This window comes from Schistocerca nitens, chromosome 2 (assembly GCF_023898315.1).
Source record: "Schistocerca nitens isolate TAMUIC-IGC-003100 chromosome 2, iqSchNite1.1, whole genome shotgun sequence".
Taxonomy (NCBI): domain Eukaryota; kingdom Metazoa; phylum Arthropoda; class Insecta; order Orthoptera; family Acrididae; genus Schistocerca; species Schistocerca nitens.
Genome location: NC_064615.1, coordinates 257,666,899 through 257,679,511, shown reverse-complemented (window position 1 = coordinate 257,679,511; position 12,613 = coordinate 257,666,899). Strand labels below are relative to the sequence as shown.

The 12,613-nt window shown below is 37.7% G+C and overlaps 1 protein-coding gene across 2 annotated transcripts in view; it reads left to right on the top strand.

The window, feature by feature from the left end:
• The window catches only part of LOC126235982 (solute carrier family 23 member 2), a 281,884-nt gene that overhangs the window by 199,150 nt on the left and 70,121 nt on the right, over positions 1–12,613 (top strand). For both annotated transcript variants that reach the window (XM_049944964.1, XM_049944965.1), the window contains exon 4: positions 11,273–11,478. In XM_049944964.1, the coding sequence (XP_049800921.1) occupies positions 11,273–11,478 (206 nt within the window). The remainder of the gene's footprint in view (positions 1–11,272; positions 11,479–12,613) is intronic.

Genomic DNA, 12,613 nt, shown 5'->3' with positions numbered 1-12,613 from the left:
GTTTACTGTACGAGGTCTGTTCAAAAAATTCCAGAACTTTCTCCACAAAATTGGTATGCATCTTTCTGGATAGCACAAAGTGCCATCTGAGAATTTTCTTTCCATCTCGTCCATCATTGCAAATCTTCACCTTTTCAACAGTGGTTCCAGCTTTCAGCCAGGTCTGAAGAATGCAGAGGATGAGGCAGCACAGTGTTTGCGTTTATTGTGCAGTAGTAGCGCACCAAAAGGGATGAACATGTGGGTGGGTTATTGTGATTCAAGAGCCATGAATTGTCTCGCCACATTTCAGGCATTTCCTTCTCACATTTTCCTGCAGGCATTGCAACACATCCTAGTAGTAGCATCAATTGACAGTCTGTCCCTATGGCATGAATTCATGATGAACTAATTCTTCAAAGTCAAAGAAAACTTGAGCTGACCTGATGAGATTTTTTGGTCTTGGAGAACTTTCTCTGACCCATTGTGAAGACTGAACCTTGATCTCAACATCATAACCATAGATCCACATCTCTTCATCAGTTATGATTCTCTTAAAAAATATCTTGTTCTCATTTACGTGATCCAAAGGCTCTCCACAGGTTGCGAGGCAAAGGTTTTTCGGTCTTGACTCGTGAGCCATGCGACGAACGTAGGGGCAACATGATGCATTCCAAGATGCTGTGTCAGGACTTCATAACATGATCCAACTGAAATGTTACATTCTTCTGCAATCTCTTGGAAGTCAATTTTGATTGGCACACACAATTTCATTGATATCCTGACATGAGCATTGTCAGTAGACATCAAAGGAAAACCTTAACTTTCATCACCGTAGACTCCCTGCATCAATTGGTGTGTCTCTGTAAGGGTTTCTTGAGTTTCACATAAAATTTAATGCAGGCACATTGCTCCTCTAACTCTGTCATCTTGAAGTTTGCAAACTGTTGACACAATATTCTACTCATATACACAATGTTACACTCAATACAGCACTGAACAATAACTATTAGACATGCAATAATGAAACTTCCAGCAGATACACATTAAACACAGGCAGGTGCAGGGATGCCAACTCCAATTCATTCCAACACTCCATTGGCGCAAAATTATCACAACCACTTCATGGTCACTGATACCAGTTTTGATGTGGACATCCTCAAAGATATCAGATCTATATGTTGCCATTAAATCCAACATATTTCTATCATGAGTGGGGTTCCTAACTATCTGTTACAGGTAGTTTTCAGAGAAGGCATTTAGTAAAGGTTCACAGGATGTCTTGCCACACCCGCTACTAACAAAACTGTAATTTTCCCAATTAATTGGTGGATGATTAAAGTCTCCACTAACAATTATAGTATGATTGGGGAACTTGATATGAGGTTTTCTCTAAAGTTTTTGGTTACATTGGGAGATGAGTCTGGTGGGCGACAGAAGGATCCAATTATCATTTTATGCCCATCCCCGATACTGAGTCTCACATGCAGCTTCAATTTTTAGCTCAGTGGATTTGATTTTCTTGTCTACTGTGACAAATACACCACTAACATTTCCCATTTGCCTATTTTTACCATATACACTTAAATTTTCCCCAAAAATCTCACAACTACCAATTTCAAGTTTCAGCCAGCTTTCTGTACCTAGTATTATGTGAGCTTCACTGCTTTTCATGAATGATTCAAACTCTGGCACTTTGTTGTTGTTTGCTTTGGCAGTTTACCATCAGGATTTTAATACTCTGACCTGTGTGAGGCATTTCTTTCAATCTTACCCTGATATTTCAGAGTTTCCTACAGCTATCATTATCTGGACTGCATGGATAGTCAAGTAATCCAAAACCCCACACATAGTCAGCTACCTGAGTAGCAGCCTCTAATGTGTAGTACACACCTTACCCATTTAGGGAGACTCTGCAGTTCTCAGCTCCATGGTGCAATACCAGGAAGTAGCAGTTTAGGTTGTCATAGAACTTTTGAAGTCTTTGGTTCAGTCCTTGCACTTGCCTCAGAACCAAAGGGAACAATGTGGCAAGATGTGAACTTCATTGAACCTTCACGTGCAAGGCTGGTCTTCTCAGCCTGTTCTGGCAGTCACTGGAATGACCCAAGAATGGCCTCAGAGCCCAGCCAGCTGGCACCATTTGTTCCAGCATGCACCACAGTCTGCAGTTTCACCCTGTTCTGTCAGTGGTTGCTAGAGTAGCCTCTTCAAACATGTTGAATGAGGCCCCCAGACATACACACTGAGTGCACCTAGTGTCCTGTCCCTTGCTGCCATTTCCCTAGTATGTTAAAACTGCTGATGATTAATAGACCCCTACCCTTTTACATTTTCCTCCTTCTGACTCCAAACAAAACCAATTTCCCCAAAATGGGTGAATCAGTCCCACTGGCTAAGTTTCAGTTTCAGTGAAAGGCAGCACCTCAAACTTGTTGGTTAGGGGGTCAGTACAACACCCTGAGTCCTGCCTCGTCCCTGTCCACCCTCTACAGGACACCTAGGTCTACTATTGACATGCCAGTTTCAGTCAAGTGGATGAGTAATGACAGATCCTGTGCTTTCTGCGGAGGGGACAGGATTTACAGGAGAGAATAGTACTTGAGGTACCACTTATATAGGCATCACAGATACACGACTCTCCGGAGCTCTTCCAACACATCAGTTTGTAGCAGCTGCCAATCATTTGACAGTAGTCATAGCGATTTCCATCTGCTTATGGACATCAACCAACTCATCCCATGTTCGAGAACAGCATTCACAATGGGGCTGGATTATGGCTCGTGCAGTGCATTACAAGGCAGTGAACAAATAACTTTAAATTAAGCTCGCTGATTTTTAATCTGTTGAGCTAAATATTTGCTAATTCCCTATAAGAATTGTAGTAAATACACAACACGAGATTTCTATCAGGGCAACACAAAAACCTGTGGTAAATCTTACTGGTTTCTTAAAACATATTGATGTTAATTATAGTTGTCAGCAAACTCAAAAACAGAGTTAGTTTATGATTAATGCAGATAATATATAGGGTTACTCCTCTTTAGGGGAAAACTAAATGTAATGTAATATCTTAGTTAGAAAATCTAATACAGCAACTAAATCACAAATGCCGATTTGCTACAAACGAAAGCTTCTCTAAATCTGGAAAAAAAATTATTTCAGAGGAAACAATCTTTTTATAAATGTAAATAAAAGCACATATATGCAAATACATGTAGACAAAACACCTGATGTGAGCCACATTACTGTCAAACTTGGAGACTTGGAACTAAAAGAGACAGAAAATTGTAAAGTCCTGGGTGTGGCAGTGGATAACTATTTGACATGGGGGAAGCATATAAATAATATTTGTCTTATAAAGTGAGTTCAAGTACATTTCTAATGAGAAAAATGTTACAGACAATAAACACACAAATGCTGCTAACAATGTACTAATGGACTAGCTCATTCACAAATTTCATATGGTATCCCACTCTTGTGAAATTCTGGAAATATGCACATAAAAAGAGTACTAAAGCTACAAAAAAAGGCTGCAAGATGCATAACAAAATTACCTCCAAGAGATTCCTGCAGAAGTAAATTCAGGGAGCTAAACATAATAACAGTAGTGTCACTACACATATAGGAAACAATTATTTGTGTAAAAAGTAACTATGCTGCATTCATAAACAGAGATACCCATAACTATAACACAAGAAATAAAACTGATAATGATATTGAAGTAAATCAGTTCAAATTAACTGACAAAGAGCCTATAAAAACAGGATGCCCTCTATACACCAGATTTCCAAATTAAAATGTCATTTCATTCAAATTTGTCCATACAGTGTAAAAGCATACCTTGAAGCAAAAAATTAATGTAATGGTTATTATGTAACTGTGCAAATATGTAAAAAACTTTCAGACAGGATAAAGTGACTTTTGTAATTATGTATGTATATCAACATTTTTTTGGATGTTTGTATTTTAGACACTCTTTTAGAAGAAATCAGTCATTTTACTGATGTATGCATGTAGTTACAAATTTTTAAAATTTGCAATTCTTCAAACTTGCTGTAAATCATCTGTAAACCAGTTCAATACCAATGTGCAGAATTGTCCACAGACATACATAAATAAATGAAATAGGCACATGAATTCTATCAATTTTTTGCAGTCAAATGCTAGATTATTTCCTTTATTATTATTGTTATTTCTTTCCTTTCTCAGACGTTATGTCTGGTTAAAAATGGAAAGTGATGCGGACCTTGATCAAGCTTGACTTCCTTTTACTGTATGGTATATGTTACATTGCATTTATAAACTTTCGGGTAATTGAACATGTATCAATAATTACAGATTTCTATAGTTGTATATAGACGTTTGGATGTAGCTGTATTGCGTTGATGTACTGGTGGATATTGTGTGGTATGACTCCTGTAGTTGATAGTATAATTGGTATAATGTCAACTTTATCCTGATGCCACATGTCCTTGACTTCCTCAGCCAGTTGGATGTATTTTTCAATTTTTTCTCCTGTTTTCTTCTGTATATTTGTTGTTTTGGGTATGGATATTTCGATTAGTTGTGTTAATTTCTTCTTTTTATTGGTGAGTATGATGTCAGGTTTGTTATGTGGAGTTGTTTTATCTGTTATAATGGTTTTGATCCAGTATAATTTGTATTCATCATTCCCAGTACATTTTGTGGTGCATACTTGTATGTGGGAATGTGTTGTTTCATTAGTTTATGCAGTATGGCAAGTTGTTGATGTATTATTTTTGCTACATTGTCATGTCTTCTGGTGTATTTTGTATTTGCTAGTATTGTACATCCGCTTGTGATGTGATCTACTGTTTCTATTTGTTGTTTGCAAAGTCTGCATTTATCTCTTGTGGTATTGGGAGCTTTAATAATATGCTTGCTGTAATATCTGGTGTTTATTGTTTGATCCTGTATTGCAATCATGAATCCCTCCGTCTCACTGTATATATTGCCATTTCTTAGCCATGTGTTGGATGCATCGTGATCGACGTGTGGGTGTGTTAGATGATACGGGTGCTTGCCGTGTAGTGTTGTCTTTTTCCGATTTACTTTCTTCATATCTGTTGATGTTATGTGATCTAAAGGGTTGTAGAGGTGGTTATGAAATTGCAGTGGTGTAGCCGATGTATTTATATGAGTGATTGCCTTGTGTATTTTGCTAGTTTCTGCTCATTCTAGAAAGAATTTTCTTAAATTGTCTACCTGTCCATAATGTAGGTTTTTTATGTCGATAAATCCCCTTCCTCCTTCCTTTCTGCTTAATGTGAATCTTTCTGTTGCTGAATGTATGTGATGTATTCTATATTTGTGGCATTGTGATCGTGTAAGTGTATTGAGTGCTTCTAGGTCTGTGTTACTCCATTTCACTACTCCAAATGAGTAGGTCAATATTGGTATGGCATAAGTATTTATAGCTTTTGTCTTGTTTCTTGCTGTCAATTCTGTTTTGAGTATTTTTGTTAGTCTTTGTCTATACTTTTCTTTCAGTTCTTCTTTAATATTTGTATTATCTATTCCTATTTTTTGTCTGTATCCTAGATATTTATAGGCATCTGTTTTTTCCATCACTTCTATGCAGTTGCTGTGGTTATCTAATAAGTAATCTTCTTGTTTAGTGTGTTTTCCCTTGACTATGCTATTTTTCTTACATTTGTCTGTTATGAAAGCCATATTTATATCTTTGCTGAATACTTCTGTTATCTTTAGTAATTGGCTGAGTTGTTGATTTGTTGCTGCCACTAGTTTTAGATCATCCATGTATAGCAAATGTGTGATTTTATGTTGGTATGTTCCAGTAATATTATATCCATAATTTGTATTATTTAGCATGTTGGATAGTGGGTTCAGAGCAAGGCAGAACCAGAAAGGACTTAATGAGTCTCCTTGGTATATTCCACGCTTAATCTGTATTGGCTGTGATGTGATATTATTTGAATTTATTTGGATGTTAAGTGTGGTTTTCCAATTTTTCATTACTATGTTTAGGAACTGTATCAATTTAGGATCTACTTTTTATATTTCCAATATCTGTAGTAACCATTAGTGTGGTACACTATCAAAAGCTTTTTGGTAATCAATGAATGCATAGTGTAGCAACCTTTGTTTAGTTTTAGCTTGATATGTCACCTCTGCATCTATCATCAGTTGCTCTTTACATCCTCGTGCTCCTTTGCAGCAGCCTTTTTGTTCTTCATTTATAATTTTATTCTGTGTTGTATGTGTCATTAATTTCTGTGTAATGACTGAAGTTAATATTTTGTATATTGTTGGTAGGCATGTTATGGGGTGATATTTTGCTGGGTTTGCTGTGTCTGCTTGATCTTTAGGTTTCAGATAAGTTATTCCTTGAGAAAGTAGATCAGGGACTCTGTATGGGTCTGCGATGTAACTTTTAAATTATTTAGTTAGATGTGAATGTGTTGAGGTGAACTTCTTTAGCCAGAAATTTGCTATTTTATCTTTTCCAGGGGCTTTCCAATTGTACGTAGAATTAATTGCTCGGGTGACTTCATGTTGCAAAATTATCACTTCAGGCATTTGTGGTATCATCTTGTATCTGCTTGTATCCACCGTGCATGTCTGTTAGGTTGTACCAGGTTTGACCATATGTTGCTCCAGAAGTGTTCCATGTCTGTTATGTTTGGTGGATTGTCTATTTTAATGTGTGTGTTATCTATTGTCTGATAAAATTTCTTTTGGTTTGTGTTGAATGTTTGGTTTTGTTTCCTTCTATTTTCACTTTTTTTGTATCTTCTAAGTCATTTGGCCAATGCTTGTAATTTCTGCTTCTTTTCATGTAATTGCTCTATTGCTTCTTGTTGTGAGATTTTACCTAACCTATTTCATTTTTTGTCTGATATTTCATTTCTTATAAATAGTGTTAGCTGTCCCATGTCTTTTCTCAGTTTTTCTATTCTGATCTGTAGCCTGTGTTGCCATGCTGGTTTTGTGGGTTTCTTCTGTGTGTTGGTTGGTTCTGATCTCTGCCTAGTGTGTATATTTAGTGTAGTGAGTGCTCCTATATAAACCAGTAGTTGTAACTCTTTCATAGTTGTATTTTCATTTATTTTGTTGTGTATGATTGTGTTGATAGTTGTTATTGTTGTTTCGACTTGTGGTTTATTTGGGGGTCTATGCAAGAATGGTCTAATGTCTGTATTTGTGTCTTTGTATTCTATGTATGCCAGCTGAAATTTTTCTTCTATATCCAACATGTGTGTCACTTTGTGTTCTATTTGTGCTTGTTCTGGTGGCTGTCTTAAGATTTCGTTTTCCTCTGATTGTTTAACTGATGCGTGTTGTTCTTTGTTTGTTTGCTCTGGGATGTTTGAGACCATTACTGTATTTTCTTCTTCTTCTGATTGCACATTATTTTGTTGCAGTATTTGTTGTACTTGTTGTTTGATGTTTTCTAACTCTGACTGGGGTATCCTGTTATTTTTGATTATTACACGGATCTGACCAGCTAGTCATTGTTCTGTTAAAAATTTTAATTCTGGGTATCTGGTAATAAATGTTGTGTATACTTGTGATCTGTATCCAGTTGTGTTGGTTCCTAAGTTTGTTCCTTGGTAATAACAGAACATGAGGTGTTGGTTAACTTCATCTGACCATCTCATCCTCTGTCTTTGTTATCCTTCTAGAGTGGTTACAGGAAGCATATCCTGCAAAACACCTGTATTTGGATTTAAATCATTTTCCGTGTGGCTAGCAGTGTCGTTACCATTGTGGACAGGCATAGGGTTCAAGCGTCGTCCCCGACCATGACAGCACTTGTCCGAGGCTTCATTAGTTCTGTCCTGAACCAACTAATCACACTAAAAGGGGGGTTAGCCCTATTAGTGGTTTGTTCTTTTCGTCACCTTTTATGACTGGCAGAACATACCAGAGGCCTATTCTTTTCCCGGGCCTCCACGGGGTTTATTATTATTATTATTATTATTATTATTATTATTATTTCTTTCGTTTCTCATATGTTATGTCTGGTTAAAAATGGAAAGCAACGCGGATCATGATCAAACGTGACTTCCTTTTAACTGTACGGTATATGTTACTTTGCATTTAGGAACTTTCGGGTAATTGAACATGTATCAATAATTAACAGTCTGGATGATTGACTGATCTAGCCTTGTAACATTAACCAAAACAGATTTGCTGTGCTGGCACTGCGAACGGATGAAAGCAAGGGGAAACTACGGTAATTTTTCCTGAGGGCATGCAGCTTTACTGTATGGATAAATGATGATGGCGTCCTCTTGGGTAAAATATTCCGGAGGTAAAATAGTCCCCCATTCGGATCTCCGGGCGGGGACTACTCAGGAGGATGTCGTTATCAGGAGAAAGAAAACTGGCGTTCTATGGATCGGAGCGTGGAATGTCAGATCCCTTAATCGGGCAGGTAGGTTAGAAAATTTAAAAAGGGAAATGGATAGGTTAAAGTTAGATATAGTGGGAATTAGTGAAGTTCGGTGGCAGGAGGAACAAGACTTTTGGTCAGGTGAATACAGGGTTATAAATACAAAATCAAATAGGGGTAACGCAGGAGTAGGTTTAATAATGAATAAAACAATAGGAATGCGGGTAAGCTACTACAAACAGCACAGCGAACGCATTGTTGTGGCCAAGATAGACATGAAGCCCATGCCTACGACAGTAGTACAAGTCTATATGCCAACTAGCTCCGCAGATGACGAAGAAATTGAAGAAATGTATGATGAAATAAAAGAAATTATTCAGATAGTGAAAGGAGATGAAAATTTAATAGTCATGGGTGACTGGAATTCGGTAGTAGGAAAAGGGAGAGAAGGAAACGTGGTAGGTGAATATGGATTGGGGGTAAGAAGTGAAAGAGAAAGCCGCCTGGTGGAATTTTGCACAGAGCACAACTTAGTCATAGCTAACACTTGGTTTAAGAATCATAAAAGAAGGTTGTATACATGGAAGAATCCTGGAGATACTAAAAGTTATCAGATAGATTATATAATGGTAAGACAGAGATTTAGGAACCAGGTTTTAAACTGTAAGACATTTCCAGGGGCAGATGTGGACTCTGACCACAATCTATTGGTTATGAACTGTAGATTAAAACTGAAGAAACTGCAAAAAGGTGGGAATTTAAGGAGATGGGACCTGGATAAACTGACTAAACCAGAAGTTGTACAGAGTTTCAGGGAGAGCATAAGGGAACAATTGACAGGAATGGGGGAAAGAAATACAGTAGAAGAAGAATGGGTAGCTTTGAGGGATGAAGTAGTGAAGGCAGCAGAGGTTCAAGTAGGTAAAAAGACGAGGGCTAGTAGAAATCCTTGGGTGACAGAAGAAATATTGAATTTAATTGACGAAAGGAGAAAATATAAAAATGCAGTAAATGAAGCAGGCAAAAGGAATACAAACGTCTCAAAAATGAGATTGACAGGAAGTGCAAAATGGCTAAACAGGCATGGCTAGAGTACAAATGTAAGGATGTAGAGGCTTATCTCACTAGGGGTAAGATAAATACTGCCTACAGGAAAATTAGAGAGACCTTTGGAGAAAAGAGAACCATTTGTATGAATATCAAGAGCTCAGATGGGAACCCAGTTCTAAGCAAAGAAGGGAAAGCAGAAAGGTGGAAGGAGTATATAGAGGGTCTATACAAGGGCGATGTACTTGAGGGCAATGTTATAGAAATGGAAGAGGATATAGATGAAGATGAAATGGGAGATATGATACTGCGTGAAGAGTTCGATAGAGCACTGAAAGACCTAAGTCAAAACAAGGCCCTGGGAGTAGACAACATTCCATCAGAACTACTGACAGCCTTGGGAGAGCCAATCCTGGTAAAACTCAATCATCTGATGAGCAAAATGTATGAGACAGGCAAAATACCCTCAGACTTCAAGAAGAATATAATAATTCCAATCCCAAAGAAAGCAGGTGTTGACAGATGTGAAAATTACCGAACTATCAGTTTAATAAGTCACAGCTGCAAAATACTAACGCAAATTCTTTACAGACAAATGGAAAAATTGGTAGAAGCCGACCTTGGGGAAGATCAGTTTGGATTCCGTAGAAATATGGGAACATGTGAGGCAATACTGGCCTTACGACTTATCTTGGAAGCTAGATTAAGAAAAAGCAAACCTACGTCTCTAGCATTTATAGACTTAGAGAAAGCTTTTGACAATGTTGAATGGAATACTCTATTTCAAATTCTGACGGTGGCAGGGGTAAAATACTGGGAGCAGAAGGCTATTTAAAATTTGTACAGAAACCAGATGGCAGTTATAAGAGTCGAGGGACATGAAAGGGAAGCAGTGGTTGGGAAGGGAGTGAGATACGGTTTTAGCCTATCCCCGATGTTGTTCAATCTGTATATTGAGCAAGCATTAAAGGAAACAAAAGAAAAATTCGGAGTAGGTATTAAAATCCATGGAGAAGAAATAAAAACTTTGAGGTTCGCCGATGACATTGTAATTCTGTCATAGACAGCAAAGGACTTGGAAGAGCAGTTGAACGGAATGGACTGTGTCTTGAAAAGAGGATATAAGATGAACATCAACAAAAGCAAAATGAGGATAATGGAATGTAGTTGAATTAAGTCAGATGATGCTGAGGGAATTAGGTTAGAAAATGAGACACTTAAAGTAGTAAAGGAGTTCTGCTATTTGGGGAGCAAAATAACTGATGATGGTTGAAGTAGAGAGGATATAAAATGTAGACTGGCAATGGCAAGGAAAGCATTTCTGAAGAATAGAAATTTGTTAACATAGAGTATAGATTTGAGTGCCAGGAAGTCGTTTCTGGATGATAACTAGTTTGGACAAGAAGAGAATAGAAGCTTTCGAAATGTGGTGCTACAGAAGAATGCTGAAGATTAGATGGGTAGATCACATAACTAATGAGGATGTGTTGAATAGGATTGGGGAAGGAGGAGTTTGTGGCACAACTTGACTAGAAGAAGGGATCGGTTGGTAGGACATGTTGTGAGGCATCAAGGGATCACCAATTTAGTATTGGAGGGCAGCATGGAGGGTAAAAATCATAGAGGGAGACCAAGAGATGAATACACTAAGCAGATTAAGAGGGATGTAGGCTGCAGTATGTACTGGGAGATGAAGAAGCTTGCACAGGATAGAGTTGCTTGGAGAGCTGCATCAAACCATTCTCAGGACTGAAGACCACAACAACAACAACAACAACAACAACATCAATAACAGATTTCTGTAGTTGTATATAATAATTATTATTATTGTTGATTATTATTATTACTATTATTAAATTTCAGGCTACCAATAGTGCAGGGTGGAACTATATCATTCTTGGTTCCTACACTTGCTATTTTGAGCCTTCCAACATGGAAGTGTCCGTCAGAAGAATTCATTACTTCTTTAAGTCCTGATGAACGGCAAGAACTTTGGCAAGTTCGAATGAGAGAGCTTTCTGGTGCAATAGCAGTATCTGCCTTGGTACAAGTTTTTATTGGTTATTTTGGTAAGTTATGTTTTTTATAAATGAAAAAATATTTTTGTTATATTTTTGTCTGTGGGTGTTGTATATTGAAAGATTTAAATTTAAAATAATAACTAGTTTCATTCCCAGACCTAACTTATTACCAACAGTAACACTTTAATACAGTAGCTGCTCCCAGTCTAACATTCAATGGATGAATGAACCTGACTTAAAAGTAATATGTTCTATACTAAATGCTCATTCTGTTGGGAAACATTGTCTGAGATGAACTTGCAGCCATATATGGGTAGAATAAATACTTAATAGGTTGCAATAGACTAACACAAAGATTAAGAAAGAAGTTCTATGATGGGCATGATGTTAAACTGTGACCACACACACAGAGTGACCTTCAGTATAAGTGGACAACCCCCCCCCCCTACCCCCACCCCCACCCCCACCCCCACTATCAAGTGCCAAAGGCCTCCTCAGATGGTGGATGAGTGCATAGGGCATAGGGTACCCTCTTTCTATTGGAGTGGAAAACTGCCTCTAAAGGAGGAGCAGCCACTAGGTGTCCAGTGGCGTAACGATCAAGAAGGCAAGTGGAGACCACCTGATTAAAATCCAATGTTTGCAACGTGAAAAGGCAAGAAGTGAAAAATGTCATGCTGCGCAATCCGAGTAATTATCAGCATCAGTTTAAGTCCAGGCCAAACAATGTGAAATGTGTGACCTGAAGCACAGAAGTGAATTATCAGGCTCTGCATGGTCAATTTACTACTGATCAACTGAAGACAGACTAATTTTACAAATGTAAAGCAATAGCTACATGGAATGTCAGAGGGTTACTTCAGAAAGGGAAAGTTCACACTGTGGAACAAGAATTACATAAGTATCAAAGTGACAGCTTTGGCTTGTCAGAAACTCACTGGAAAGGCTGTGGACATTTTGAAATGGAGAATCATGTCTTATACTTTGCCAGGGCAGATGTTACTGGTCAGAATAGAATCATATTCCTTGTCAGCCAGCATATGGCCCATTGTGTTGAGACATACAGATCCATCAACAAGAGAATATTGATGTTCACCCTCAACACCAAACCTTATAAATTATGTCTTATCCAGGTAAATCTACCCACCATTGTTGTAGATGACCAAGAAATTGAAGACTTCTA